A 27,590-nucleotide genomic window follows, 5' to 3' on the forward strand; every position below is an offset into this window, starting at 1 on the left:
GGGAGGGACGCGCCGGTGCGTGAGCGGGATGCGCGCGCACACGCTCCGCCCTCCTAGCCGTTATTGATTGGAGAGGCCCGGATCCAGCCTAGAAATCCGACAGAGTGAGGAGGAGGGGCGTATACTGCCGTTGCTGAAGAGTCTGGACGCTGATTGGCCTATTTGCATTCGAGGCGGGTCTAGGACGTTCAAACTTCCCGCCCTCTGCCGTTGCTTAGCAGCCGCGCCTCTAACCCTCAGGGTTTCTGGACTTTGATTGGCACAATGGGAAGCCCGCGAGAAGGTCGGATGAGGGGCTGCAGTCCCAGTCCCTGGAAGGGTTCTGGGAGCGTTTCGGGGGTATGAGGAGGCCAACCTTAAAGAGCCAGAGGCGCGCTTTTTTTTCTGCAACAACTCTAAGTTAATATTTGTAACCTCTGAGTTAATATTTATACAGAGCTTAGAAGTGCCTGGCAAACAAAGTAAGATCTACTTGAGCGGTGTTTCAAATAAATAAGAGGAAATAAGCAAGACTCCTGTCTCAGCGCTACCTTGTCTGTTTCCTGGGTGCAGGGTATGACCACCCCCATAATGGCACAACGGGGCTTAATTTATTATTTAAACCCCTCAAGTGGAGGTGGAAGCATTTGAAATACACCAAATTCTGGCAGAGACAAGTAGTTCTGAACACCACACCCCTCCCTATTGGGATATGCCCATACCCCTTTGCACATCTGCACACCCCTGAATACAGAGAGGTATCATTCATGCATTCAGCAACTATTTATTTAGTGCCTATTCTGGACCAGGGCACGGACTCAAAGCGGTGAACATAATGAAGTCCCTGCTCCGTAAAGCTTATTTGTGCATGTGTGTGTGTGTGTTTGTGTGTTGAGGGTGAAGTTGTGAGATATATATATATATAATCCCTTAAAATGCACCATCCTCCCCAGCTTTATTCTCACTACGCTGAGATGGGGAGATTCCTCCCCAGCCCCCCAATTCAAGAAGTTAGGAACGATGGTGGGGGTGAGATGACCTAGCTGTGCTAACCAGTAATTGGAACATCCCCTCCAGCAAGAAAGGTGGGGGAACAGAGTTAAGAGCTGGGTTAATGGTTACCCCTGGCAAATTTGTTGAGCAATGGAGCTATAGAAACTTGGAGGAGGTTGGTGACAGATCTGGGGAGTGTCAGGGAGGGACCCACCTTCCAATCTGGGGTGTGAAGAGATTAGGGACTGGTTTACTAAGCCCGGGAAGGGGAGGGAGTGGAAAGAGAAGCCCAGAGAGGGAAAAAGGAGATATTGAAATAGGAGAAATGCAGGGACAAGGAGGTGAGATGGAGGGAAACCTCTGATACAGGATTTGGGGGACAGCCCTGGCCTCAAATCCTTGAGGCTCTGCTGGATGGTTCCAGGAGAGGGCATCCTTGCCTGTCACTTGGTAAATTAAGGCATGATTGGGTAGTCATGCCAGCCAGCCAAAGTCAATATTGGTATCAAGGCAGCTGTAGCTATAAAGCTGTAGGAGAGAAAAGAGAGGCTGCCAAACCTGTTTGATCCTCAAGCTGGCTCCATTTACATATGGTTTCTCTTGGACACAGACCAGTTGGAACAGGAAAGGACCCTGAGAAGTAGAGCTGCTTTGATCTCCTCCCCTCAGTGGGAAGGGGTCCTGTGTGCAGATTTTGAGGGTCACCGTGGAGGGGATTCACAGACACACACAGTCATGGAGTCATTCTATATCCTTATAGGACATTACAGTTCAAGGGAATGAACACCAAAGATAGCTCTTCTATTGGGAGGAGAGAAAAAGGCCCTCCCACAGGCAGGAGGAAACCCACAGAAGAGGAAGCACAAGAGGAAACCACCAACTGCTGGTTTCCAGCAACACATCACGTCACTCCACCCCACTCCTCCCCCAAGTCTCTCCCTTTCTTTAAGTTTCAAGCCCTGTTTATTTTGTTTGTTTGTTTTCTTTTCTGAGATGGAGTCTCACTGTGTTGCCCAGGCTGGAATGCAGTGGTGAGATCTCGGCTCATTGCAACCTCCGCCTTCTGGGTTCAGGGGATTCTCCTGCCTCAGTCTCCTGAGTAGCTGGGATTACAGGCACACACCACCACGCCCAGCTAATTTTTGTATTTTTAGTAGAGACAGGGTTTCACCATGTGGTCAGGCTGGTCTCGAACTCCTGACCTCATGATGCGCCCTCTTGAGCCTCCCAAAGTGCTGGGATTACAGGCGTAAGCCACCGCGCCAGCCAAGCCCTGTTTTGCTTCTGTGTTCTTGTACTCCACCACAGTTTTCTGAAACTGTAGGTCTTTTGTTAGACAGAGAGTGATGAGGAGGAAAGAGAAGAGATGGTTGGACAGGAGAGAAATTCAGGATATGGAGGCTGGAATTCTGGGGCTATTTTTCAGCAGATCATAAAACGTTTAATAGAAATCAAGGTTACTGAGGAGAGAGCTGCTCTTCCTGTGTCCTCCCTGTTTATTTATTTAGGTGTCCCCAAGGACTCCACTCACACTATTCTGTCCAATCTTTGCTTTATCCCCATGACAGGACCAGCTAACAACACCCCTACCCCATCCCCCACACACATACCTCAGGATTGTGGCAGCTCTATCCCAGGGCCATGATAATCCCACCCCTCTGCCCCATCTCCAAGGCAACCTGTCAGTGAGAAGAGGACAAAGGGCACAGGAATGGGCCCCAATAGGAAGGATAAGTGGAAGCACAAAGCTGACCAAGCTATAGGAATAGACCTCCCCCTGCAACAAAGCCCCTTGCCTCAGCTTCTTGTTTCCTTAGCACAAGACTAGGTCGTCTCCTTTCCCATCCCTATCATCCCTAACTCTACTTTCTTTTTCTTTTCTTTCTTTTCTTTTTTTGAGACAGACTTTTGCTCTTGTTGCCCAGGCTGGAGTGCATTGGCACCATCTTGGCTCACTGCCAACTTCCAACTCCCAGGTTCAAGCAATTCTCCTGCCTCAGCCTCCTGAGTAGCTGGGATTACAGGTGCCTACCACCATGCTCGGCAAATTTTTGTATTTTAGTAGAGACGGGGTTTCGCCATGTTGGCCGGGCTGGTCTCAAACCCCTGACCTCAAGTGATCCACCCGCCTTGGCCTCCTAACGTGCTGGAATTACAGGCATGAGCCACCCCGCCCAGCCCCTAACTCTACTTCGATCCCAAGTCTAGGCCACAAGGACTGCAACTCTTAGGCAAATCCTAGTGCTGAGCTGGGCCCAGGGACAGTAGACTGTGTGGGGCACAGGACTACTGAGACACGCCATCTGGGCAGCTCAGGGAGTGCTGGCATCACCTCTTCCCTAATCCCAGGCTGCACAGCTAATGGTTCCTATTCCCAATCCCAGCCTTCCACTTCCAAGTTCTTCTCTCAGACTACAGCCCCGGCAACCCAGAATTTGGATTGACGTCCAGAAGAAATGCAGAAAGATTAAACGACCACCTTTCCATTCTAATACTCCATCCCTGGATCTTCATGGGTGTGCCCAAACTGTTAGTGTCGTTTTTTTGTACGAGGGTCAGTCGGGTTATACTCAGATTAAAGAAGGGAAACTGAGGCAGAAAAGTGTCCTGTGTTGAGGAGAGATCAGAGAGACAAGGAGGTTTTCAGGACTCCTCCTTAACACTCCCATCCCCATCCGGTGGGAGATCCGAGGATTCTCCCTCCGGACCCACTCCCTACCTCGCCGAGTCCCGCCCCCCTCCAGTCCCCTCCCCAGGTTCAGGGCGGGGCCGGTCGGTGAGTCAGCGGCTCTCTCATCCAGCCCGGGAGGGGACCGAGCTGGAGGAGCTGGGTGTGGGGTGCGTTGGACTGGTGGGGAGTCTGAGAGCAAACAGGGTCTGATTGGGCTTGTGTTGCGCTGAAGGGACAGCTCTGGGTCTAGGGGAGAGAATCCCTGAGTGTGAGACCCGCCTTCCCCGGCCCCAGCCCCTCCCAGTTCCCCCAGCGACGGCCACTTCCTGGTCCCCGACGCAACCATGGCTGAAGAACAACCGCCGGTCGAATTGTTCGTGAAGGTAAGAACACTTCTCTCCTCAGCCACCCAAATTCCTGGAAGTCAGCTCTCACCTTTCCCCCCCCAGCCTTAACTCCCCAATCCTTTCCCTCCTTGACTCCCACCCCGAATCCCACGTGCACTCTTTGGTTCAGGGGTGGGGTTGGGAGGGGAAGACCTTAACTTGTTAGCAGGTAATAAGGTTCTAGAATCAACCCTGAAAAGTTTGTAAAAGTGCAAGTTTCTAGCAACCTAAAGGAAGGGAAGTAGAGAAAAAGAATTCCCAAAAGAGACTCCGGTGGGGTTGGGGGGTGGGCGAGCTGATGAAGGGACAGTGGGGGCCCAGAAGGGAACCTCAGTTAGGACATGTGGCCCTATAAGATCTCAGGGTGAGTAGTGTAGTAGGGGAGGGGTGTGTGTGTGTGGCTGGGTGTGTTGAGGGAGGCCTGAGTGTGAGAGCAAGTAAACTGGGAAGCTTTGGAGGGGTGGAACAAAACAGGAGACGGGGATTGGAGTTCAGAAAGCAGAGCTGGAGAGGTGATGGGGTGGTATCGAATATCCCCCGGACTGGGGTAAGGGAGAGAAGGGGAGGTGGTAAAGAGACGTGAGTTTGATGTAGCTACCACTAGGATGGGTGGGAGAGAGATCAGGCCGAAGGAAAGCTCGTTTTGGGCATTTTGGGATTTGGGGGTTGCAGAAGCAGGAGATTTGCCCCAACTCTCTCCTCTCTCTTCGGGTGTGGGTGAGGAGAGATGGTCCTATGGCATTTGGGTACCAAGACTGCAGGCGGCAGGCTTCTCGGCGTCTCCTGGCTCCCCTCCGACTCTAGCGGCTGCTCCCCTCCCTACCGCTGCTGCATTCTTTCCCCAGCCTCAGGACCTCCTGTCTGTGCCCCTCCCTCCCTTCTGTAACAGTGTCCTCTTCTCCCTGCTCCGTTCGTGTCTCCCTGTTGGCACGAATGTCTCCCCACCCTCCACTTTCCTGCTGCCTTTCTTTCCACTTCCCGGGACTCTTTTGTTCCTCTCATCTTTGTATCTCTGCCTGTGTCTCCCTCTCCCTTCTGCTTGGGTGTCTGGGGCAGCCATTCCCTCTCCCTGGGTCGGGGAAGTCCGAGCGTGCCTGGGCCCGCCCCCTTAGGTGTGGTTCCCACCTCACTCTCACACTCGCCTCTGGGGCTATTTTTACTCCTGGGTGAGGCTGTGCCGCAGAGATTCTGGCCCTGTGTCCTGTGAGAGGACGGTTATCTGCAGTAAGAGGACTTGTGCTGGGAGACCCTGGCAGCGGGTTCGGGGATAGCCTTAGCTGCCCAGGCCTCATCCTCACAGGTCCCTTCCCCCACTTCCTTGACAGGAAGGAAGCTGCTGAGGCCGGAGACAGAGAGATGAATCACCCTCAGCTTAGGGGGAGGTGTCCCTTGGGCCAATGAGGTCACCACTTGCTAATTAGAGGGCAATCCCCCTCTGTAGGGCCCTCCACATCTCTAGAGCTCTGGCTCCCAAACCTCTCCTGTCTAGAGACTCTGCTTCCTTCAGGAACCCAGAAATCCAGGCTTCTGGCCTACAACTCTGGCCTCACTGAAGTTCCACACACTTCCCTCTCTGGGGTAGGATTCGGATCCTCCAAGTTCTCCAGGACCTCTTCCCTCTGCCTCCCTCCCACTGTCCTCAGTTTCTGGGGAACCAGAAGCCTGCCTTTGCAAAAAAATTTCCCATTGATCTGCTTTAGGTTTGACCCAGGCCCAAGGGCAAAGAGTCCATAGTGAGGGGACAGTGTATGTGTCATGACTAGGCAGAAAGCAGCTGGCCTGGGAGTGGGAGTGCAGAGACTGGACTGGGGGTGGGTGGGGTGCACCAGGCATAACCTTGGGCTGGGGTTGCTTTTCAGGCTGGCAGTGATGGGGCCAAGATTGGGAACTGCCCCTTCTCCCAGAGACTGTTCATGGTCCTGTGGCTCAAGGGAGTCACCTTCAATGTTACCACAGTTGACACCAAGAGGTAGGCCTGCTTCTGTTCCTCAAAACACCTCTTGTGTACACATATGTGCAAACACACACTCACCCACCTGAGTCCTTCTATCTTGAACATTTTTGCCCTCCTCCTTGGAGTCCCTTATCCTACATCCCTCCATCTCCACTTTCTGGTTCTCCCTGACCCCCATTTCCAGTCCTGATGCCTGGCCCTTTCTCCAGGCGGACCGAGACAGTGCAGAAGCTGTGCCCAGGAGGGCAGCTCCCATTCCTGCTGTATGGCACTGAAGTGCACACAGACACCAACAAGATTGAGGAATTTCTGGAGGCAGTGCTATGCCCTCCCAGGTATGGGGACACTCAGAAAAGGGAGAGGTGGCAGCACAGGGAGTTCTAGGAAACAGTTAGTTTGCAGAAATGGAAAACAGAGATGATGGTGGGGCTGGGGCAGGGGAGCTAGCTGAGCTTCCTCCAAGGAAGACATCTTACCTCATTTTCCCATTGACTTTCAGGTACCCCAAGCTGGCAGCTCTGAACCCTGAGTCCAACACAGCTGGGCTGGACATATTTGCCAAATTTTCTGCCTACATCAAGAATTCAAACCCAGCACTCAATGATAGTGAGTCTTGTGGGTCAGAGGCCTGGGTCCTGGGAGGAATAGAGAGGACCCAGTGGGTGGGAGACATTAGGGACACCTGGAAGTCCAGATATAAGGAGATGAAACAGATGTTGGTAAATCTCCCCCAGCTTCCCATTTTTCCTTTACCTCTATATTTCCCTGAATTTTCATTGGCCAAGACTTTTAAACCTTTCTCATTTGTTCCCTAGCCTCTTCTGTCCCACTGGGGACATTAGTTGGCTGCTGGCCTATTTTCTGGCAGAATAGAGTTGTGCTTAAGAACAATCATCACTCTACATCCAGACTACCTGAATACAAATCCAACTAGCTGTATAACTTTAAGCATTCATTTCACCTTTCTGTAAGTCCATTTCCAGATCCAAAAAAAAATATTTTTTTTTAGATAGAGTCTCACTCTGTTGCCCAGGCTGGAGTGCAGTGGCATGATCTTGGCTCACTGCAGCCTCTGCCTCCCGGTTCAAGTGATTCTCCTGCCTCAGCCTCCCAAGTAGCTGGGATTACAGATGTGTGTCACCACGCCCAGCTAATTTTTGTAGTTAGTAGAGACGGGGTTTCACCATGTTGGTCAGGCTGGTCTCAAACTCTTGACCTCAGGTGATTCACCCACCTCAGCTTCCCAAAGTGCTGGGATTACAGGCTTGAGTCATCGTGCCTGGTGATAATGAGTTTTTAAAATGTAAAGTGCTCACTTTGGGAGGCCGAGGGGAGCAGATCACCTGAGGTTAGGAGTTGGAGACCACCCTGGTCAACATGGCTGGTCTCTACTAAAAAAAAAATACAAAAATTCATGTGTTTTGGCAGGCACCTGTAATCCCAGCTACTCAGGAGGCTGAGGCAGGATAATCACTTGAATCTGGGAGGCAGAGGTTGCAGTGAGCTGGGATCATGCCACTGCACTCCAGCCTGGGCAATCGAGTGAGATTCCATCTAAAAAAATTAAATAAAATGGAAAGTGCTTAGAATAACACATAGAAAAGTAACTACATGAGTGTTAGCTATTATTATTTTGGACTACCATAAGTATCCACACCCAATGGGCCTTCTCAGATTATGTCAATCTTTTCCTGAAGTTCTAATCAATTCCCTCTCTTGCACAGATCTGGAGAAGGGACTCTTGAAAGCCCTGAAGGTTTTAGACAATTACTTAACATCCCCCCTCCCAGAAGAAGTGGATGAAACCAGTGCTGAAGATGAGGGCGTCTCTCAGAGGAAGTTTCTGGATGGCAATGAGCTCACCCTGGCTGACTGCAACCTGTTGCCAAAGCTACACATAGTACAGGTGTGTGGTTATTATGGGAGGAAAGGATGACCACTGGGATTCACTCCTTAAGGAACTCAAACATGGGCTTCCCCTGACAACCACTCTAAAGATGGCTTCTTTCTTAGGGTGGTTTTCATAGATTGCTACCAATGGCAGACCCCACCCCAGTCCTTTGTGGCAGTCATTGCTGGCAAGACCACTGGTTGAGATAATTATATTTCATGATATAAGCTGTGGGTGCAAAGAGACTGGCCAAGAGGAATACATCCCATGATTACTTTTGAAGAATGCTCTTCCTGTCTCGGTATCACTGCCAAATTCACAGATTAGACACAGCAGGCTTTTCCTAAAGTCAAAGCTTTAACTTTCTTTATAGCTTCAGTCTTCACTTCCTCTTGTGGAAGATCAAAACTGCTGATTCCCATGTTTTTGTCATAGCCTCAAAGCTAGGGTTTCGTTGGTGCAACATGGGCCTGACTTCAGTCTGCCACACTACTGTGTAGTGAACATCTATGTAATAAGCATGAAAGATACACAAGTGTATGGTGATTGGTCCTTGCTCTCAAAGGATTGAAATCTGAGACAATAAAATATTTACATGAAAGTTAAGTATATATGATGAAGGTTAGGAACGGTGGCTCACGCCTGTAATCCCAGCACTTTGGGAGGTCGAGGCAGGCAGATCATGAGGTCAGGAGATTGAGACCATTCTGGCTAACATGGTGAAAGCCCGTCTCTACTAAAAATACAAAAAATTAGCCGGGAATTGTGGCATGTGCCTGTAGTCCCAGCTACTCAGGAGGCTGAAGCAGGAGAATCACTTGAACCTGGGAGGTGGAGATTGCGGTGAGTTGAGATTGCACCACTTGCACTCCAGCCTGGGTGACAAAGCCAGACTCCATCTCAAAAAAAAAAAAACATGACTACATAATGAAAAGTCAGATGGGCTGGGCGTGGTGGCTTACGCCTATAATCCCAACACTTTGGGAGGCTGAGGCAGGCAAATCACCTGAGGTTGGGAATTCGAGACCAGCCTGGCCAACATGGTGAAACCCCGTCTCTAATAAAAATACAAAAATTAGCCACTTATGGTGGTAGGCACCTGTAATCCCAGCTACTCGGGAGGCCGAGGAGGAGAATCGCTTGAACCTGGGAGGCAGAGGTTGCAGTGAGCCGAGATCGCACCATTGCCCTCCAGCCTGGAGACAGAGCAAGACTCCGTCTCAAAAAAAAAAAGTCAGATGAAAAATAATAGAGACAAAAGTCACTTGCTTCAGTGCCTGAAGAGGTATGGGGGGAAAAGTCACTGTGGAAATTCAATAGGAGAATTTTATGATATGTGAATCATATCTCAACTTTTAAAAACTCAAGAAAAATGGTTGGTTATTAAAGTCCAGGATTTCAGTATGTGAAAAGGAGGGCCGAAGACAGTACAAGACAGTGGGGGGTTGAGCTGGTTTTATCATGTAGGCTGGGGAGAAGGGACTGGCCAGTGTAGCAGCCAAGGTGGCTTCCCTGGGCTAACATGTTGGTCCCACTCCTCTCCCCATCCTCAGGTGGTATGTAAGAAATACCGGGGATTCACCATCCCTGAGGCCTTCCGGGGAGTGCATCGGTACTTGAGCAATGCCTACGCGCGGGAAGAATTCGCCTCCACCTGTCCAGATGATGAGGAAATTGAGCTCGCCTATGAGCAAGTGGCCAAGGCCCTCAAATAAGCCCCTCCTGGGACTCCGTCAAGCCCCTCCATTTTCTCCACAAAGGCCCTGGTGGTTTCCACATTGCTACCCAATGGACACACTCCAAAATGGCCAGTGGGAAGGGAATCCTGGAGCACTTGTTCTGGGATGGTGTGGTGGAAGAGGGGATGAGGGAAAGAAATAGGGGGCCTGGGTGAGATTTTTATTGTGGGGTGGGATGGGTAGGACAACATATTTCAGTAATAAAGTACAGAATAAAAATCAAGTGTTTTTACACAAAGGGGGTTTGAAGTGTGGGTGACATGGAATGAGGGGTGGGTCAGTGATCTTGAGCTCAGGGCAGAAGCCAGGAATTAAGAAGGGAGATGTTTGTGGTGGGTCTGCTATTTTTCGTGCCGGTCCGCCGTAGCGCTGTTCTGAGATCTACGCCGCGTTTGCAGACCCGCCGCCAGGGCCGGCCAGATCTGGGTGGGCCTGGGCAGCCCTTGCTGGGCGGTGCCGATTTCTGGCAAGGGGGGCGCAGTCTGGGTGGAATGGGCGAGGCTTAGTAGGGCGGAATGGGCGTGGCCCGCAGAAGCCCCGCCCCGTCCCGCTTAGACAATGCCCCGGAGCCGCCAGACCGTCGCGCCCCCGCCCCATCTTAGTATGGGAGCTCGCCTACCCTAGAACCCCCTCAAAAGCCTGAGCTCCCAGTCCCCGAGCTTGAAGACGGGGACTCCCTTCTCCACCAACTCTGTTCTCGGGGGGGTGGGGCCCCAGCCGAGATATCAGCGCGACAGAAGTGGGGGTGGCCGCTGGAGGTGAGTCTTGGGTGGGGAGACCTGAACCGTTTGGGAGCCGGAGTTTGGGGGTGCCGAGCCCATGCCTGCACCGGACAGAGAGGATGGGGAGCCGGCATCTGGGCGCGGAGCTAGGCGGGGTGGACTTTGGGACATAGACGGGGCACTGGGTCCTGGAGTCGGGAGTGGCGCCAGCTCCCCGGAACCACGCCCCCTGTTTCCCCGCCCCTCGCATTTCGTTTTTGACCTCTCCCAGTCCTCCGGGACTCGGTCTGGTTTATACTAGGTCGCGCTAGGGGCAGCTCGACCGGCCAGGGCTGAGAGAGGATGCTTAACTCCTTAGGCTGTAATTCCTCGCTCCCTGCCCCCCTCTCTCCTTCGTTCTGGCATTCAGGACTTCCACCCCCCAGCCCCTGATTCTCCAGCTTTCTCCTGCTGTCCCATAACCCCTGCGGGTCCCGGGCCGCACTTCAGGTCCCTACGGTAGCGAGCAGCTGAGGGTTAAGGGGGCGGGGCCGCTGCATTTTTGGGGAGTGAGCGCATCCTAGTGGCTGCCAAGAGGGGCGCCCGGCAGGGACCTCACGAAGCCCCCGAGCAGGGGCAACAGGTGTTTTGGAGATTAGAGATCCTACCCTTGTTCCTCAGACTCCTCTTAAAGAATCTGACTCCTGAGGGTGCTGGGTAGAGTGGAGTCGACAGGAGAGGAAGGTCTAGAGGGGGTGGGGCGGAGTGGGAGGGACGCCCAGGGATGGCAGGAGGAAGACCTGGGCGCTCTTAACAGCCCCCAACGCCCTTGTCTGCATGTCTTTTTCTCTGTCTCCCGCCTTTCTGTTTCTTCCCCTAGACAGGTGAAAAAACACGAAAACTAAGAAATCCGAACGGTTGGAGGGGCGTCTGTGTGGATGGGATGGGGACGCCGGGGGAGGGGCTGGGCCGCTGCTCCCATGCCCTGATCCGGGGCGTCCCAGAGAGCCTGGCGTCGGGGGAAGGTGCGGGGGCTGGCCTTCCCGCTCTGGATCTGGCCAAAGCTCAAAGGGAGCACGGGGTGCTGGGAGGTAAACTGAGGCAGCGACTGGGGCTACAGCTGCTAGAACTGCCACCTGAGGAGTCGTTGCCGTTGGGACCGCTGCTTGGTGACACGGCCGTGATCCAAGGGGACACGGCTCTAATCACGCGGCCCTGGAGCCCCGCTCGTAGGCCAGAGGTGAGGTGAGCGCCACGGCGCAGGTGTGGTATGGGGAAGGGCAGGAGGAGCTGGATGTCGGGGCTTTGGGGAAGAATTGGGGATGGGAGTGTCTCAGCCCCCTGCCTTCTCCTACTCTAAGGTCGATGGTGTCCGAAAAGCCCTCCAGGACCTGGGACTCCGAATTGTGGAAATAGGAGACGAGAACGCCACACTGGATGGCACTGACGTTCTCTTCACCGGTGAGGCTGGGGTGGCGGCACCCCAGGGTCTTGGCACAGGGAAGTAGAGTTTGGGAGACTCGGCTGTCTCGAGCCTTGTTTCCAACTCACTCCTGCCCTCAAACCTCCGCGGCCTCCCGGACTCAGGCCGGGAGTTTTTCGTAGGCCTCTCCAAATGGACCAATCACCGAGGAGCTGAGATCGTGGCGGACACGTTCCGGGTGCGGAGCGGGACCAGCCTAGGGAGGGAGCGGGGTGCAGGTCGGGGTCAGAAGGGCCTGGGAGCCCGATGAGGAATGAGAGGCGGAGAGCAGCCTATATTTGAGGGTATCCCGTCACTCCTCCCGCGCCCCTGAATACCTCCCCTCGCTCTCCTTAGGACTTCGCCGTCTCCACTGTGCCAGTCTCGGGTCCTTCCCACCTGCGCGGTCTCTGTGGCATGGGGGGACCTCGCACTGTTGTGGCAGGCAGCAGCGACGCTGCCCAAAAGGCTGTCAGGGTGAGGAGGGGGAGGGGCCAACGAAAGGGGGCGCGGCTCTGGGCCTGGGAGGCAGGGAGCTGGGAGGCTTAGGAAATTAGCCCCAACCCCTGCCTTCATTGGGCTGTCCATCTTATATGAAAGAACACACAAGTAAATAAGAAGTTAGAACAGCGGGACTGGGAAAAGGGGTGATTAATTTGCTCTTTCAGAGTTTCAGGAAACCCCAAAGGTGGCACCTAAACTGTGACTAAGAATGGAGAGGACAGATGAGGGGAGGGACTGGGGAAGGGTAGGGGGTTGAAAATAACTGCATGTGATTCCAAGGTGGAAATTAGCAAAGGTAGCTAAAGTACTTAATGTCTGACATAGTAAGCCCTATGTGCTTGCTGTCATTATTATTCCACAAATGTCAGTCCCCAGCCCTTAGTGGTGGTTGAGCAGGCAGACTCAGTTGTGGAGAGGTTCTGAGACTCCAATACTTCCTCTTTCCTCCAGGCAATGGCGGTGCTGACAGATCACCCATATGCCTCCCTGACCCTCCCAGATGACGCAGCTGCTGACTGTCTCTTTCTTCGTCCTGGGTTGCCTGGTGTGCCCCCTTTCCTCCTGCACCGTGGAGGTGGGGATCTCCCCAACAGCCAGGAGGTGAGGGAGGGCAGGAACTCCAACACCAAGCACCATCGGAGAAAAGAGTTTCAGGCTTTCTGAGTGGGAGGGAGGAAGGGTGCCTTCTCTAGAAGCCTGGGTGGGGCCACTCTGAGCTGGCTGGAAGAGTGGCCTGGCTCTGGCCTCGAGGTCCTACTCCCCTCTACCCACTCCATGTCTTCCCTGTGTCCTCCCTGTGCAGGCACTGCAGAAGCTCTCTGATGTCACCCTGGTACCTGTATCCTGCTCAGAACTGGAGAAGGCTGGCGCTGGGCTCAGCTCCCTCTGCTTGGTGCTTAGCACACGCCCCCACAGCTGAGCATCTGGCCTTGGGGTCCTGCTGGCCAAGGGTAGGACAGTATAGGGAATAGAAGGGGAAGGAGGGTTAGATAGAGAATGCTGAGTAGGCAGTAGTAGGGAGACAGCCTCAATATGGGGGGAGGGCAGAGTGTGGGGAAAAGGATAGGGTCCACTGGGTGAGTCCTCCCTCTCAGAACCAATAAAATAGAATTGATCTTTTAGACTGGGCTGTGACTGGTGTTTTACTGGGGCAAAGGGATAGGGCAGGGATGAAACCTGAGGTTGGGGTCAGTGCAGGGAAGAAGGCCTCTCATTCAAAAAACTTGTTAGGCACTTGCCAACTCATTGCCCAATCATGTCATACGTGCTTGGGCACAAGATGGACAAGGCAGAATGTCTATCATGGGAAATGTGTCCAGGGCAGAGAAGAGAGTGTATGGGTGGGTCACTCACTGAGTGTCAGATGATTCAGAGACTGGTAGATTACCAGTCCACCCCTGTTTGATAAAGAAAAAGAAGTGACACTTCCAGGGACATTCATTTTCATTCATTCATTCATTTACTGAGGCTTAGCAATGACATCCAAAGGGTCAGTCTCCTGATGTTGGGGGGCTCACAGTACACGCAAATTTCTTACAAATTGAAATACAGGTTGTAATGGAACAATTTACAAGAGGCTATTTCTATGAGGGAAATAAGGGGGGTGTGTCCTAGGGCATCAAAGTATATGCAAAAGTGGGCAAGAAGGGTCAGCTTCCTAGAAAAGGCCACACTTGGACTGAGGATAAATAAGAATTAGCCAGGCAGGTAGTGTGGAGGAGGGAAAGGGGTAATACAGGAAGAAGGAATTGCACTGGGCAAAGACATTTTGGGGCTAGAGAGAATTCTCTGAGGCTGGCATTTTCTAAGATGTGCATGTGAAATGACAGAAATAAGCCTGGAGAATGGACAAAGTGCTGTAGTACCTTGTATCCAAAGCCAGGGCACATGGGCACAGAGCTGAAGCTAAGGAGAGTACTTCGGTTCTGTAATATGGGCTGTCAGGAGCAGTTATCTCTTGAGGAGGATCTTTCTGACTTCAGGGAGGAAAGCAAGGGTAGGAGGATGAGGTGGGGCTATGGGTCATCTAGGAAGGAAGTGAGGAGAGTACATTCACATGGCAGCACTGGGCATGGAATAGAGTGTGGGTTTGACAGTGATGTTAAGATAGAAAGACTGGATTTGATGGCTCATTGTGTGGGAGTGAGAGAAGAAGGAGGCCTGCATGACTCCCAGTTTCTGGGATGGGCAACTGGGATCTTGGCTCACAGCAACCTCCAACTCCCTGGTTCAAGCAATTCTCCTGCCTCAGCCTCCCAGGTAGCTGGGATTACAGGCAAGCACCACCACACTCAGCTAATTTTTGTATTTTTAGTAGAGACGGGGTTTCACCATGTTGGCCAGGATGGCATCAATCTCCTGACCTCGTGATCGCCCATCCCGGACTTCCAAAGTGCTGGGATTACAGGCATGAGCCACCGTGCCCTGCCTGCAACTGGGTTGTTAAGGAGAGAATGCAGAGGAGAGTTAAGTGAGTGGCTTCAGAGATGACAATGAGTTAGGTTTGACATCCAGAGAGCAAAAATGCCTGAGGCCAGTCAGGCAGAATGTCTAAGGGGAAGTTTGTTAATCCCAAATCTGAGATCTGAGCCAGAGAGAGTTCTGGGTGTCATTTGCAGAGGTAGGGGCTGAGGACTGACTGGATGAGAGTGTGCTAGAAGAAGAGAAAGGAGGAGAAAGGAACAAACCTAGAATGGTGGGGAGTAAGTACTGTGGGGATATGGAGCAAGGAAGGAGTCCAAAAAGAAAACACCAGCAGCAAAGAAAAACAGAGCTTAAAGAATGGAGTAGCCGGGCGCGGTGGCTCAAGCCTGTAATCCCAGCACTTTGGGAGGCCGAGGCGGGCAAATCACGAGGTCAAGAGATCGAGACCATCCTGGCTAACATGGTGAAACCCGTCTCTACTAAAAATACAAAAAAATTAGCTGGGTGTGGTGGCGTGAGCCTGTAGTCCCAGCTACCTGAGAGGCTGAGGCAGGAGAATTGCTTGAACCCAGGAGGTGGAGGTTGCAGTGAGCCAAGATCGTGCCACTGCACTCCAGCCTGGTGCCTGGCGACAGAGTGAGACTCTGACTCAAAAAAAAAAAAAAAAAAAAAGAATGGAGTAATCAGAGGTCAAACCAGATGAATGCTAAAAATGTCTACTGGGTGTGGTTATTAGGACGCCATTGGCAACCTTATGAAGAGCAGACAGGCAATTTCGACAGATGAGCAGTGGGGATAGAGTGAAGGAGAAGAAAATGGAAGAGGCAGGTGTGTGCCCCTGGTTCCAAAGCTTGACAGTGAAGGGAAGGGAAGAGATAAGGCAACTGTCTGGGAGTTACTAATGTCTTAAGATAGGAGATAGGGCTTGACTGGGTATAGAGGGGACAACGGTGGTGAGGGAGACATGAAGGTTATGGAAGACATGGGAGTAAGTTTAGGAGTAACATCAGTGGCAGAGACAGCCTAGAACCCAGGTCTCCCGACTTCCAGTCTAGCGCTTATTGCTATACCATGGTGCCTTCCTCTTCCAGGTGAGAGATCAGGGAGGGGAGAGGGATTATGGGGAGCTGGGAGCCCCCAGCTTGGGAGGTTTGGACTAAGGGCTTCCCTTCAAACTACAACTGCATAGATGGTGGAAGTATCAGCAGGGTCCACTGTGGACAGCCGTCGGGGCCTGCTGAGGGCCAGATGGTCCAGATCCGCGTAGTGAAGGCTCTGGAGGAGGAAGGAGAGGAAGACAAGATGGTTCCCACAGTCTTCCTTGGGATTCAGGCCTTTTTTTTTTTTGGTCCATTTTCCTCAGACATTCTGGCCAGCCCCCTTTCCATCCCCAAGCCCTTACCGGTTCCTGGTCCAGGTCCCCTGGAATCTTGGGCTCTTCCTTCTTTACTGCTCTCTGGGGCTCGGCTTTCACAAGTGGAGCTATGTGGGGGGGACAGAGCTGAAGGATGGAGAGAAGGTGACCAACTTGTCTGCTCCCAGCAAGGGCTCAGACTCAGGAACTGAGGGGTGGGGAGTGGGCGGGCGTGTAGGAGAAAGAAAATTGGGTGGAGTTAGTCTCACCAAATCTAGGGAGTGGTCGAATCGGCTGCGGGGGCAGGCGCCTGTAAGGGACATATAAGAGTCTTCGAGAGTCACCAGTCTCGTCTTACTGGTTCTCCTGGAATTCAGGCCGTGCCAAGGACAGTCCAGCAACTTGAAGTCTCAGACCGGAAACAACTTAGACTCTACCCCCACAGATAGTCCAGCCCAGGCTCTGACCCCGCTGCACTTCCAGCTCATCTCCTCTGGCGGGGCTGCACTCACCAGCCAGTGGCCTCGCTCCCACCTTCCACCTCTCCCATTCTTCTCCAACTCAGGGCAAGGGCTCTAGGTCTAGCTCTCTCTTTCGCGAAGGTTCTGGTCCTGCCCCTTCCACCTCTGGTCACTCCCCATTTAACCAGGCTCTTGCTCACCTGTGCAGCCACCAGGCAAGGCCCAAAGCTCCCAGTCCCAGCACCAGCCCAGCGCCGAGCAGCGGGATCAGGAGCTGAGGATACACGGACCCTGGGGGAACGGCGGACCCTGGGGGAACGGCGTGGCGGGAAGGGACGCTGAGGTCAGGGGTATGATGACAGAGAGCCAGCTCGCCCACTCAAGAACCCCCAGCCAAGGCCCTCTTCCCTCCTACGGGTCTGTGTGGGAGTTAAGTATTCTTGAACTCACAGGCCTTGGACCTACCGTGGGTAGGCCCCGGGGCCTTGCAATAGGCCCTGTCCCCCAGCACGTGAAGCACTGTACGGCTCTCGTCCTCGTGGCGGCCCTTGCAGAAAAAGGTGCCCGAGTCCCCCACACTCAAGAGGAGCTCCAGCCGCCGGATACCAGACTCCAGGGAGCGTAGGCGGCCAACGAAGGGCTGGAGGGGAGGCACGGTGGGGGTCCCGCTGGAAGAGGCCCACAGGATTGGCCGGCGTCCTTTGGACAGGCCCTTGCAGGCCGGGAAGCTGGGCGCCCAGACCCAGCGGATGGGGTGAGAGACTCCTACGCATGAGAGATTCACCCGGTCCCCAGGGTGGCCCTCCAGAGAAGCTAGGGGAGGGCGGAGGCTGTGGTTAGGGCAGGTCCATAGGGCAAGACGACACCCCATCCCTTCTCCTCTTTCTCTTCTGTCTTCTGCACTCCAGCCATCTTGAATCTTCCCACACACGACACCCTACTAGGCGCCCCCTTTCTTGCCTCAGCCCCTCTGAGTCTATCACAACTCTCCCAGGGTTCACTTACCCCCAGGGTTCCCTTGGGCCGTTGAGTGCAGCAGCAGTAACAGCTGCAGAAACACAGCCATAGTAAGGATGTGGTGAGGAGAGGCTGCGAGCTAATCAGCATAGGGTAGGGGGAAGGAACCGGAGGGAAGCTGGGGCTGGGGAGAACGGAGGGGCTGGGGGGCTCCGATAAGAGAGGGGGAGGTGCCACCAGCTGCCCAGATCCCTTTGGGAATCCTCACAGGCAAACTCAGAGTCCTCAAACAGTGCTCACTTAAAACGCGTGCTTGGGCCATTTACACAAATGCTTTTGCCTGCTTAACTTTACAGGCGCTCCTGTAATCCTAGCTACTGGTGAGGCTGACGTGGGAGGATCCCTTGAGCTCAGGAGGTTGAGGTTGCAGTGAACTGTGATCAGGCCACTGCACTCCAGCCTGGGTAACAGAGCCAGCCAGACCCTGTCTCAAAAACAACAAAAATCCCTGTTTTGTAGGGCATTTTGAGAACTAAATAAAGTTATACATGTAAACTGCCTAGAACACATAGGATCACTATGTAAGTGCTTGCTGTTATTACTATTTCTATTATTTCTTTTTCTTTTCTTTCTTTCTTTTTTTTTTTGAGACAAAGTCTTACTCTTGTCGCCCAGGCTGGAGTGCAATGGCACAATCTCGGCTCACCTCAATCTCTGCCTTCTGGTTTCAAGCGATTATCCTGCCTCAGCCTCCCAAGTAGCTGGGATTACAGACACCTGCTACCACACCCAGCTAATTTTTGTATTTTTAGTAGAGACGGGGTTTCTCCATGTTGGCCAGGCTGGTCTCGAACTCCTGACCTCAGGTCATCCGCCCGCCTCAGCCTCCCAAAGTGCCGGGATTACAGGCAGGAACCACCGCGCCCAGCCAACTGTTTCTATTCTTTTTTTTTTTTTTTTTTTAACTGTTTCTATTCTTATTTTAGCTTCTGCCTCACCTCTCTGTGCCCACGCTGTTCCTCCTGCCTTGGTGCCCTGCCCAAGTTGGCAGGTTTTGATTGGGGAGGTGCTTTGGTGCAGGTGCACACAGCCACACCTAGGACAATTGCTACCACTGGACTGGAGCAACAAGGCCACACCAAGCGCAAGTAGAGCCGGGGTGAGGTCCTGAGAACCTTCATGGGGGCCTGAGCCAGCCCCTACTTAGCAGACCTGCAGTGGCTCTCCTGGACGAGCAGCCCCAGCCCCTGCCTCTGTTGCTATGGCATCCCAGAAGCCATCAGTGAGTCACAAATCCATCCCGTGGCTGAGCGGGCATTGGAAAGGCCAAGTGGGGGCTGAATGGAGATAATTTGACCCATTCCCTCCTCAGTTTCTGCCAGCATGCCACTATCAATGCCCAGCAGGGACCCAAATTCAGCAATTAATTTGGGCCACATCCCATTGTCCGTTTCCCAGGAACCAGCAGAAGCTACCACCATGGACACTATAAATCACAGAGGACTTTGATGATGCTCCTTCACAGGACTGAGCAGCAGGACTCTTAGCTGGGGGCCAGGAGGGGTATCTTGGCCTGAAACCAAGAACCACAATGGTGTTGGCCACTAGTGGCACCTGCCCTCCCCCATCCCTCTCTCCCATCCCTACTCCCCACTCAGTCCTGCTCAGTGCCTCCCCACCCCTTGTCTTTTCTCTGGTCAGCTATGTAGTAAGTGAGAAGGGAGGGGCTACCAGATGCAGGGAAGGGAGGAGCCTTTGGGTTTATAAGTTCCAAAAAGGTCACCCAACTCCCAGAGCCAGATCTTCCAAAATCTACTCTATCAGCTCCTGTGGCTGCCACCATTCTCAGGACCCTCGCCATGAAAGGCCTTCTGCTGCTCACCCTGTCTGCTCTGCTCTACTGGGTCTCAGGTGAGTACCTGGGGGCCCCAAGGACCTGGTTTGCCTGGTCAGGACCTTTACACCCTGCTCTACCCACTGCCCTGCCCTACCCACCACTCAGGATCCCAACACCCCCAGCCCCAACTGGCTCAGCTCTCCTGTGCCACCAAGACCAGGCTTCCCTATGACAGCCTCCTTGCTCTATTTCTCAAAAAGTCAGCTTGCCATCCATCTTCCCCACCTCCCAGAAAGACCCACTTTTCTCACCTGCCAGGGCTCTGGGTCCCCTGTTCCCCACTCCAAGGTGTCCCCTCCTTGGAAACTCTGGTGTCCAGTTCCCCAACCAGCCCCACTTCAATATGCAGCTCTCCAGAATCTAGCTCACCTGCCTTCTCCTCTATCTGCTGTGCTCAGGTGTCCTCTCAAAGTCCTAGGCATCCAGCTCCAGGCTCCTTTTGTAGCCTACCCTTCCCATCTACTCCATCAGGGACTTAGATATTCAGTCTCTCAACCATGGCCTTTCCTAGATACCCTCTACTTCCCCCTGGGTTGCATACCACCTCCCCTACTCGGGATACAAGCTTTCTAGATGGTTCCAGTGACATCTAAGAGCCTCCATAGAAATAGAGCGTTTTCTTGAACCTTCTAAAGAGAGGACACCCGGGCCACTCACCTCCAGGGTGAGTTGGGTTTCACTGAGGTACACTTACAAGGCTCCTCCACCCTTGAACCCTGTGTCACCAAATCTTGCCAGCCCAAACCTTGAATTAGCTGAAGCAGGAACTTCGGGGTGCTGCCTTCGGTATCCACCCTCTCCATTTTGATAAGGTGCTCAGATGGAATCTGGTGATCTGTCTCTCGGGTATTATTCCTTTCTGCTGAAGAGCTACGGGGGTGAGAGGATTCTATTCAGGTCTGGTTCCTCTTCCCATGCTCTTGCCAGCTCCAGGAGGTGAAGAGTAAACTGTAAATTGCTACAGCTGGCCACAGATGGCTTTCTTTGCCAGCCTCAAGTTCCAAGGCATTTCTGACAGTGTTGTAACCTTCATGATTTTTCTTTTTTTTTTGAGACAGGGTCTTGCTCTGTCGCCAGGCTGGAGTGCAGTAGTGCCATCTCCACTCACTGCAACTTCCGACTCCCTGGTTCAGGCGATTTCTTGCCTCAGCCTCCCGAGTAGCTGGGATTACAGGCACATGCCACCATGCCCAGCTAATTGTTGTATTTTTAGTAGAGACCGGGGTTTCACCATATTGGCCAGGATGGTCTCAAACTCCTGACCTCATGATTCACCTGCCTCAGCCTCCCAAAGTGCTGGGATTACAGGCGTGAGCCACCGCACCCGACCGATTGTCATTTTCATTATTTCTCCTTCTTTCAGGTCTCCGTCTCCTCCTCCACCCACATTATTTCCCCACGGTACCTTGCTCACATTCCATCTATCCCCAGCTTCTTGTTTTTGTTCATAGCTCTGTCCCTCTTGACTCATCTCCAGATGGGGTGGAGTGAAGGGAGATATGTAGGGCGCGCACCTTTCACAAAGCAGCAACTCTACCTTCACCTGCCGCCCACTTTCCATTTTCCCTGCGTCACTCACCTGTTCTGTCCCTACTAGACCAAACAGCCAAACAGGTTGGAGCACCTACCTGATAGGCTCTTCTCCACCCTCCACCCCCACCCCAGCTCAGCGTTATCTCAAGGTAAGTCAGAGACCCCATCACCTCAGCCTGACTTATGTCTCCCCAGCTGACATTCGCTGTCACTCCTGCTACAAGGTCCCTGTGCTGGGCTGTGTGGACCGGCAGTCCTGCCGCCTGGAGCCAGGACAGCAATGCCTGACAACACATGCATACCTTGGTAACATCCCCTTCCTTCGTGGGGAGAGCAGGGAGGTGGGAGACTCTATGGCCAGGACTGAGGCCCAAATGGGGCAAGACTGAGGTGGAGAAACAGAGAATTATAGCAATGATAATATTTGCCCAAAGATGATTGTGTGCCAGGCAACATCCTATGTTTTTGCATGCCTTTTTAAAAATTAATGTTCATGACAACCTTAAGATGTGGGTGCTATTATTCTATTGAGGAAACAGCCTCACAAAGAGAGAGTAACACAGCTGAGCATGATGGCTCATGCCTGTAATCCCAGGACTTTGAGAGGCCAAGGCGGGCAGATCACTTGAGGTCAGGAGTTTGAGACCAGCCTGGTCAACATGGTGAAACTCCATTTGTACTAAAAGCACAAAAATTAGCTGCACGTTGTGGGCACCTGTAATCCCAGCTTCTTGGGAGGCTGAGGCAGGAGAATCGCTTAACCCAGGAGGCAGAGATTGCAGCAAGCTGAGATTGTGCCACTGTACTCCAGCCTGGGCAAGAGTGAGACTATCTTAAAAAAAAAAAAAAATGGCCAGGCGTGGTGGCTCACGCCTGTAATCCCAGCACTGTGGGAGGCAGAAGCAGGTGGATCACCTGAGGTCAGGAATCTGAAATTAGCCTGGACAACATGGAGAAACCCCGTCTCTACTAAAAATACAAAATTAGCCAGGTATGATGGCACACACCTGTGATCTCAGATACTAAGGAGGCTGAGGCAGGAGAATCGTTTGAACCCTGGAGGCAGGGGTTTCGGTGAGCTGAGATCACACCACTGCACTCCAGCCTGGCAACAAGAGTGAAACTCCATCTCAAAAAAAAAAAAAAGAGACAGTAACAGGTCCAAGGCCTAACCGCCAGCAAGTGATAGAACCAGGATTCGGGGAGTGGGGATGACGAAGTGCAGGAAGAAGATCAGACTGAGAAAAGAGAAGGGGAGGGCCCCGGACAGAGATGGGAAGGAAGGAAGCCTGGGCGAGTGGAAGGGGTGGGGAGGTGGACACAGGCATGCCAGGTGCCCATCCTAGCTGACTCCCTGCCCATTCCCACCCCTAGGTAAGATGTGGGTTTTCTCCAACCTGCGCTGTGGCACACCAGAAGAGCCCTGTCATGAGGCCTTCAACCAAACCAACCGCAAGCTGGGCCTGACCTATAACACCACCTGCTGCAACAAGGACAACTGCAACAGCGCCGGCCCCCGGCCCACTCCGGCCCTGGGCCTTGTCTTCCTCACCTCCTTGGCTGGCCTTGGACTTTGGCTGCTGCAGTGAGACTCACTCCATCGGCTGCCCCTCCTCCCACCTGCCTTGGCCTGAGCCTCTCTCCCTGTGTCCCCGTATCCCCTGGCTTTACAGAGTGGTCCCTCCCTAGCTCCCATTTCTTTAATTAAACAGTGTTCCAAAGTGGTCTCCTCATCCATCCTATCCTTCCCACCTCACAACCTCCAGTCAGCTTTTTCTGAGTCCCTTCCCATTTCGTTCCAGAGCTTCCACTGGCTCCTAGAAGGACTCCCCACTTTGCTTCCTACACTCTACTGTCCCCTACTTGAGGAGGGATTGGGATCTGGGCCTGAAATGGGGTTTCTGTCTTGTCCCCAGTGAAGGCTCCCACAAGGACCTGATGACCTCACTGTACAGGGCTGACTCCCCAAACCCAGGCTCCCATACGTACCCCATCCCCATACTCACCTCTTTCCGTTTTGAGTAATAAATGTCTGAGTCTGATGAAATGTGCATTTATTATCGGAAGACCTAAGGGTCAGGTCACCTCCCAGCAACTAACACTCAGTCTCCCACCCTTACACAGGAATCCTTCAGGGATGTTCCCTGGGAGGCTGAGGCTGGGGCAAATGGAGAAACAGGTTTTTCAGGTCTTCGTCCTCCCTTCCAGTGTCTCCAGGTGGCACACAAGCCCCAGTGTTTGGAGAAACAACTCATATCCTAAATTTAGGCCACACCCCTGATGTATTGCCAAGAATAAAGTGCAGCCTGGCTTGAGGGCTCTCCAGAAAGGATAAGAGAGGCACACCGGGATGGGGCCTGAGACCCTGTTTCCTCAGTTTCTGTCACGTTAAAGTCAGAGGCCTCACTTGGCCTGGTTACTAAGTAGGGCACCAAGCAGCTCTCCTATCACAGTTTTTACATTACTTTTTTCTTTTCTTTTCTTTTCATTTTCTTCCCCCAGATCCCCGTTCTTTATCTTTTCTTCATTTTTTAAGATGGAGTCTCGCTCTGTTGCCCAGGCTGGAGTGCAGTGATGCAATCTCGGCTCACTGCAACCTCTGCCTCCCAGGTTCAAGCGATTCTCCTGCCTCAGCTCCCGAGTAGCTGGGACTATTTTTAGTGGAGACGGGGTTTCACCATGTTAACCAGAATGGTCTCAGTCTCCTAACCTCATGATCCACCCGTCTCAGCCTCCCAAAGTGCTGGGATTATAGATGCGAGCCACCATACCCAGACTACATTTCTTTTCTCAATTGAAAATAGTCGTATTGGGAGCCAAGTTGCAAATGGGAGAAAGGGGAGCAAACACAGACTCAGGCTCACGAAACCCTGGCAACCCCACTCAGTGAATCTCATTACTAAGGAAGATTCAACTCAGCAACAGGATCCAGGAGCCATGGAGGGCAGATAAGCCATTGTCTTTTGGCGTTTAGTTGGTTAAGTGGTGCACCACTGTAATTAAGCCCACTGCTGCTTGGTAACCCCCAAACTAGAACGTGGATGCCCCATATTACCCTTTTAGCCCACCTATCAACAAAAGATAGATGCAGTTTTCCAGTCAGCTGTAGAGTGGTCCATAGATTTTAATGGCTCAGAAAATAATGCTTGTCTTCTCATTTTAGATGTTCGGACGACCCTTGCTCCCTTGCTCCCTTCTCTACCCCTACTCCCACTACCCCCTCCACAGTCCTGGCAAGAGCCAGCCCAGGGCAGTAGCTGCTGCAGCCAAAATGCATGCAGGGGCCACATGGCTTGCCACGGCGCTGCTGCACATGTCTCCAAGGTAGCAGTCCCTGTGGGCTGGATAAGTCACGTCTCCCACCGACTCTGTTTCCACTTGATTGCAATGATGGGCTGCCACGCAGGCTGGATGTTGATGAATCAAGGTCACTGAGGCTGAGAGAAAGAACGAGACTGGGGTGTTGGACTCCTGGCTTCAGGACTTGCCTTCTGGGGCAGAGCAGATATGATTTCAAGGAGCCCAAAGGGATTTTCTGCCCCCTTAAAAAACACCTCCCTGAAACCAAGTGATCAAAGTTAACGCATTGACATTGTAAACTCCTGATGTGACGCAGTGAGAAGGACGCAACATCACTTCTGCATATTCTTGCTGAAAATGCATGACCTCAATCTTACGGCAAAATATCAGATAAATAAAAATCGAGGGACATTCTGTAATTTTAGTATATCAAATATATGTAAATGTTTTAAAATCTAAAAATGATTTTATTTATTTATTTTTAGAGACAAGATCTTGCTCTGTCACCCAGACTGGAGTGTAGTGGCATGACCATGGCTCATTGTAACCTCAACCTCCCAGGCTAAAGCAATCTTTCCTCTTCGGCCCCCTGAATAGCTGGGACTACAGGTATGTGCCACCACGCCCAGCTAATTTTTTTTTTTTGAGATGGAGTCTCACTCAGTCGCCCAGGCTGGAGCACTGTGGTGCAATCTTGGCTCACTCAACCTCTGCCTCCTGAGTTCAAGTGATTTTCCTGCCTCAGCCTCCTGTGTAGCTGAGACTACAGGCAGCGCCACCACGCCTGGCTAATTTTTGTATTTTTAGTAGAGACAGGGTTTACCCATGTTGGCCAGGCTGGTCTTGAACTTCTGATCTCAGGTGATCCACCTGCCTCGGCCTCCCAAAGTGCTGGGATTACAGGCATGAGCCACGGTGCCCTGCTCAAGGAATCTTTTTTTTTTTTTTTTTAGAGACAGAGTCTCCCTATGTTGCCTAGGCTGGTCTCAACTCCTGGGCTCAAGTGGTCCTCCCACCTTGGCCTCCTAAAGTGCTGGGATTGCAGGTATAAGTCACTGCACTGGCCCTAAAAGTGATATTTTAAACTCCAGGTATAAAATAATTTATCAGGGCTCTTCAAATGTGTCAGGGTCATAAAAAACAAAGAAAAACAGAACTGGCCCAGATCAGAGGAGACTAAAAAGACATGAGAACTAAATGCAATATGAGATTCTGCTAAATCAAATAAAGTCTGTAGATTAGTTAGTAGTATTATATCAATGTTATTTTGTGGTTTTGATAATTGTACTATGGTTATGTAAGATGTTAGCATTAGGAGATGCCAAAAATTTCTGCAATTTTTCTGTCAATCCAAAATTATGTTAAAATAAAATATTAAAATAATGTACACACACACACACACACACACACACAAACACACACACACCCCTCCCCGGTCCTTAGCTAATGCCGGAAATTCGAAGTTTGCTTTTAATTTTGGCCTTTCAAGGCCAAAGCTTTTCATTTGTGACCTAATGGGCCTATGAGATTCTTTTGGGAGAGTAAGGAGTGGGGAGGTGGGGCACAAGGAGAGGCACAAGGACTGTGGGCCTCTTGGGGGCTCCATGCCAGGAGCCAGAAGGGGTACAGACTGCTCTCCTCTGACAGCCACACCATCTGCTCAGAGCCAGACTGAGCCTGGAGGATTCTGGAAGCCAGAAGGATTGACGTGGGGCTGGAGGGAGGGAAAGGCTACGGGAAGAGGAAGAAACTGAGGACTCACGGTTTCCAGGTAGCTTGATCTGTTCCAGGCCTGGCTGCGGTCTGCCCTCACCACAGGTAGTCACGGCCTCTTTACAAGAGCTGCTGGAGCTTCCACCGCAGTCCTGGCACCGCATTCGGTTTCCTGGCAGGAGAAAAGAGGCGCTGGACCTGGGCCCTCGGTGGCGCCTGCTGGCAATAGGCCTGTGCGAGAGACTAGCTGGCCGCCTCCTTACCCAAGGCAGCCCCCAGCAGGGAGCTGAGCAAAATCCCAACAAACTGGAGGTTCATTGCAGTCTGCCTGTGTCAGTCTACCTGATTCTACCTCCCGCCCACCCCCCTCCCCAGCCCAGCTCTGTCAGCCTTATATCCTCCTTGCCTTGAGTTTTATAGGGCTATAAAAAAGGAGGAAAGAGTCTCCCCTAGCAGGCACCAGGGACCCCAGTGGGGACAGGGAGGGGCCCCATGGCATGCTCTCAGCATCTTCTGGAGTCCTCAAACTCCTTTATCCTCAGCAGCAGTTCTGAAACTGTGGACCAAGAATCCCTGGGGGCCCCCGAGACCCTTTCACAGGGTCCTTGAGGGGCTTCCTTTTGCAATTATCTGTGTAAGGTCAGATTTTCTTCATATACTAGACTTCAATGAAAACAACATATCCCAAAAGACTGAATGCAGAAGCGATAGGAAAACCCAGGCATCTCCCATGCAGCCTGACATTAGATTCACAAAAATGCAAAGCAATGCTCTTCTTCTCACTGTGCTGTGGAGAAATCATAGTTATTTTTCACAAAACTATATTTTGTTAACGTGTAATATTTTATTATTGTTGTTTAAATAAATCAATAAATACCTACTTTAAATGATCTGTTTTAATTTTTAATATAGTAAATGTTGATATAACCTCATAAAGAAAATCTCTTGAGAGTCTTAAGTAACTTTGAAAAGTGTAAAGAGGTCCTGAGATCAATGTTTTTTTTGTTTTTTTTGTGTGTGTGTGTTTGATATACTGAGTTTCTTTTTTTTTCTTTTTTTTTTTTTTTTTTGAGACGGAGTTTCACTCTTGTTACCCAAGCCGGAGCGCAATGGCACGATCTCAGCTCACCGCAACCTCCGCCTCCCGGGTTCAGGCAATTCTCCTGCCTCAGCCTCCTGAGTAGCTGGGATTACAGGCACGCGCCACCATGCCCAGCTAATTTTTGTATTTTTAGTGGAGATGGGCTTTCACCATGTTGACCAGGATGGTCTCAATCTCTTGACCTCGTGATCCACCCGCCTTGGCCTTCCAAAGTGCTGGGATTACAGGCGTGAGCCACCGCACCTGGCCTATACTGAGTTTCTTTCTCATGGGCATGTACCCAGCAAGATCAGTGTTTTTGAAAAGAGCTGCTCTCCTGGGTGCCTGTGTCTCCCCTGTCCCCACTCCCTGTTCCTAGTCTTACTCCTCCGGGTACATGCTGGATCTGATTCCCCAAATGGGGCCTTCCTCCTTCCCAATCTCTTCGACCCCAGTCTTCTAGGCTCTGCCACACTACCCCTACCCCAAATCCTATCCACGCCTTCCTTTCTAGTGATTTCTCCCCAGTGCAAGCATATCCGGCCCTCCAGCCCCACCCATGATTATTTCTTTCCTCCAAGGTAGTAAAA

General features: G+C 52.1%; 5 protein-coding genes across 9 annotated transcripts; 3 read left to right on the forward strand and 2 right to left on the reverse strand.

Moving 5' to 3' along the window:
- Positions 1 to 2,979: 2,979 nt before the first annotated feature.
- CLIC1 (chloride intracellular channel 1) lies at positions 2,980 to 9,832 on the forward strand. 2 transcript variants are annotated; one of them, XM_064361229.1, is made up of 7 exons: positions 2,980 to 3,501; positions 3,938 to 4,026; positions 5,889 to 5,998; positions 6,193 to 6,318; positions 6,483 to 6,589; positions 7,708 to 7,889; positions 9,428 to 9,832. In XM_064361229.1, exons 2-7 carry the CDS (start codon positions 3,988 to 3,990, stop codon positions 9,587 to 9,589), a joined length of 726 nt encoding a protein of 241 aa, XP_064217299.1. In that variant the 5' UTR covers positions 2,980 to 3,501; positions 3,938 to 3,987; the 3' UTR covers positions 9,590 to 9,832. The 2 variants fall into 2 exon arrangements, with proteins under 2 accessions (XP_064217299.1, XP_012292112.1); XM_012436689.3 differs by lacking the exon at positions 2,980 to 3,501 and having other exon boundaries at positions 3,763 to 4,026.
- Positions 9,833 to 9,925: 93 nt separating this feature from the next.
- DDAH2 (DDAH family member 2, ADMA-independent) lies at positions 9,926 to 13,401 on the forward strand. Of its 2 annotated transcripts, none has more exons than XM_012436688.2 (7): positions 9,926 to 10,371; positions 11,195 to 11,554; positions 11,676 to 11,775; positions 11,902 to 11,975; positions 12,134 to 12,253; positions 12,731 to 12,880; positions 13,083 to 13,401. In XM_012436688.2, exons 2-7 carry the CDS (start codon positions 11,258 to 11,260, stop codon positions 13,197 to 13,199), a joined length of 858 nt encoding a protein of 285 aa, XP_012292111.1. In that variant the 5' UTR covers positions 9,926 to 10,371; positions 11,195 to 11,257; the 3' UTR covers positions 13,200 to 13,401. The 2 variants fall into 2 exon arrangements, with proteins under 2 accessions (XP_012292111.1, XP_064217298.1); XM_064361228.1 differs by lacking the exon at positions 9,926 to 10,371 and adding an exon at positions 10,384 to 10,696.
- A 1,199-nt stretch (positions 13,402 to 14,600) lies between these two features.
- MPIG6B (megakaryocyte and platelet inhibitory receptor G6b) lies at positions 14,601 to 17,585 on the reverse strand. Of its 3 annotated transcripts, none has more exons than XM_012436685.3 (6): positions 17,525 to 17,585; positions 16,985 to 17,332; positions 16,720 to 16,828; positions 16,328 to 16,368; positions 16,107 to 16,186; positions 14,601 to 15,979 (listed from the first exon to the last, which is right to left on the reverse strand). In XM_012436685.3, exons 1-6 carry the CDS (start codon positions 17,583 to 17,585, stop codon positions 15,875 to 15,877), a joined length of 744 nt encoding a protein of 247 aa, XP_012292108.1. In that variant the 3' UTR covers positions 14,601 to 15,874. The 3 variants fall into 3 exon arrangements, with proteins under 3 accessions (XP_012292108.1, XP_012292109.1, XP_012292110.1); XM_012436686.3 differs by having other exon boundaries at positions 16,107 to 16,205; XM_012436687.3 differs by lacking the exon at positions 16,720 to 16,828 and having other exon boundaries at positions 16,107 to 16,205.
- A 1,520-nt stretch (positions 17,586 to 19,105) lies between these two features.
- LY6G6C (lymphocyte antigen 6 family member G6C) lies at positions 19,106 to 22,948 on the forward strand. Its single transcript, XM_012436684.2, has 3 exons — positions 19,106 to 19,387; positions 21,102 to 21,212; positions 22,281 to 22,948. The coding sequence occupies exons 1-3, from the start codon at positions 19,336 to 19,338 to the stop codon at positions 22,493 to 22,495; spliced, it is 378 nt and encodes a 125-aa protein (XP_012292107.1). The 5' UTR covers positions 19,106 to 19,335; the 3' UTR covers positions 22,496 to 22,948.
- A 767-nt stretch (positions 22,949 to 23,715) lies between these two features.
- LY6G6D (lymphocyte antigen 6 family member G6D) lies at positions 23,716 to 26,272 on the reverse strand. Its single transcript, XM_012436680.2, has 3 exons — positions 26,183 to 26,272; positions 25,969 to 26,091; positions 23,716 to 24,343 (listed from the first exon to the last, which is right to left on the reverse strand). The coding sequence occupies exons 1-3, from the start codon at positions 26,235 to 26,237 to the stop codon at positions 24,120 to 24,122; spliced, it is 402 nt and encodes a 133-aa protein (XP_012292103.1). The 5' UTR covers positions 26,238 to 26,272; the 3' UTR covers positions 23,716 to 24,119.
- Between the last annotated feature and the right edge of the window lie 1,318 nt (positions 26,273 to 27,590).

The sequence above is a fragment of the Aotus nancymaae genome, unplaced genomic scaffold (genome assembly GCF_030222135.1).
Source record: "Aotus nancymaae isolate 86718 unplaced genomic scaffold, 86718_ANA_hifiasm-v0.15.2.pri h1tg000040l, whole genome shotgun sequence".
NCBI classification, from domain to species: Eukaryota; Metazoa; Chordata; class Mammalia; order Primates; family Aotidae; genus Aotus; species Aotus nancymaae.

Bases quoted from the DNA above. Each gene is read 5' to 3' on its own strand.
- MPIG6B (XM_012436685.3), bottom strand. From the start codon at position 17,585: ATGGCTGTGTTTCTGCAGCTGTTACTGCTGCTGCACTCAACGGCCCAA. The intron at 16,369-16,719 runs GTGAGCAAGAGC...TGTCCCTTACAG, and splicing joins CTTGCCTGGTGGCTGCACAG to GCGCCTGCCCCCGCAGCCGA. The intron at 15,980-16,106 runs GTAAGGGCTTGG...TTCCTCCTCCAG, and splicing joins GGGACCTGGACCAGGAACCG to AGCCTTCACTACGCGGATCT.
- LY6G6D (XM_012436680.2), bottom strand. From the start codon at position 26,237: ATGAACCTCCAGTTTGTTGGGATTTTGCTCAGCTCCCTGCTGGGGGCT. The intron at 26,092-26,182 runs GTAAGGAGGCGG...TTCTCCTGCCAG, and splicing joins CCTGCTGGGGGCTGCCTTGG to GAAACCGAATGCGGTGCCAG. The intron at 24,344-25,968 runs GTGAGTCCTCAG...TCTTTCTCTCAG, and splicing joins GATCAAGCTACCTGGAAACC to CCTCAGTGACCTTGATTCAT.
- DDAH2 (XM_012436688.2), top strand. From the start codon at position 11,258: ATGGGGACGCCGGGGGAGGGGCTGGGCCGCTGCTCCCATGCCCTGATC. The intron at 11,555-11,675 runs GTGAGGTGAGCG...TCCTACTCTAAG, and splicing joins GCCCCGCTCGTAGGCCAGAG to GTCGATGGTGTCCGAAAAGC. The intron at 12,881-13,082 runs GTGAGGGAGGGC...CTCCCTGTGCAG, and splicing joins ATCTCCCCAACAGCCAGGAG to GCACTGCAGAAGCTCTCTGA.
- CLIC1 (XM_064361229.1), top strand. From the start codon at position 3,988: ATGGCTGAAGAACAACCGCCGGTCGAATTGTTCGTGAAG. The intron at 6,319-6,482 runs GTATGGGGACAC...ATTGACTTTCAG, and splicing joins GCAGTGCTATGCCCTCCCAG to GTACCCCAAGCTGGCAGCTC. The intron at 6,590-7,707 runs GTGAGTCTTGTG...TCTCTTGCACAG, and splicing joins AAACCCAGCACTCAATGATA to ATCTGGAGAAGGGACTCTTG.
- LY6G6C (XM_012436684.2), top strand. From the start codon at position 19,336: ATGAAAGGCCTTCTGCTGCTCACCCTGTCTGCTCTGCTCTACTGGGTC. The intron at 19,388-21,101 runs GTGAGTACCTGG...ATGTCTCCCCAG, and splicing joins TCTGCTCTACTGGGTCTCAG to CTGACATTCGCTGTCACTCC. The intron at 21,213-22,280 runs GTAACATCCCCT...TCCCACCCCTAG, and splicing joins GACAACACATGCATACCTTG to GTAAGATGTGGGTTTTCTCC.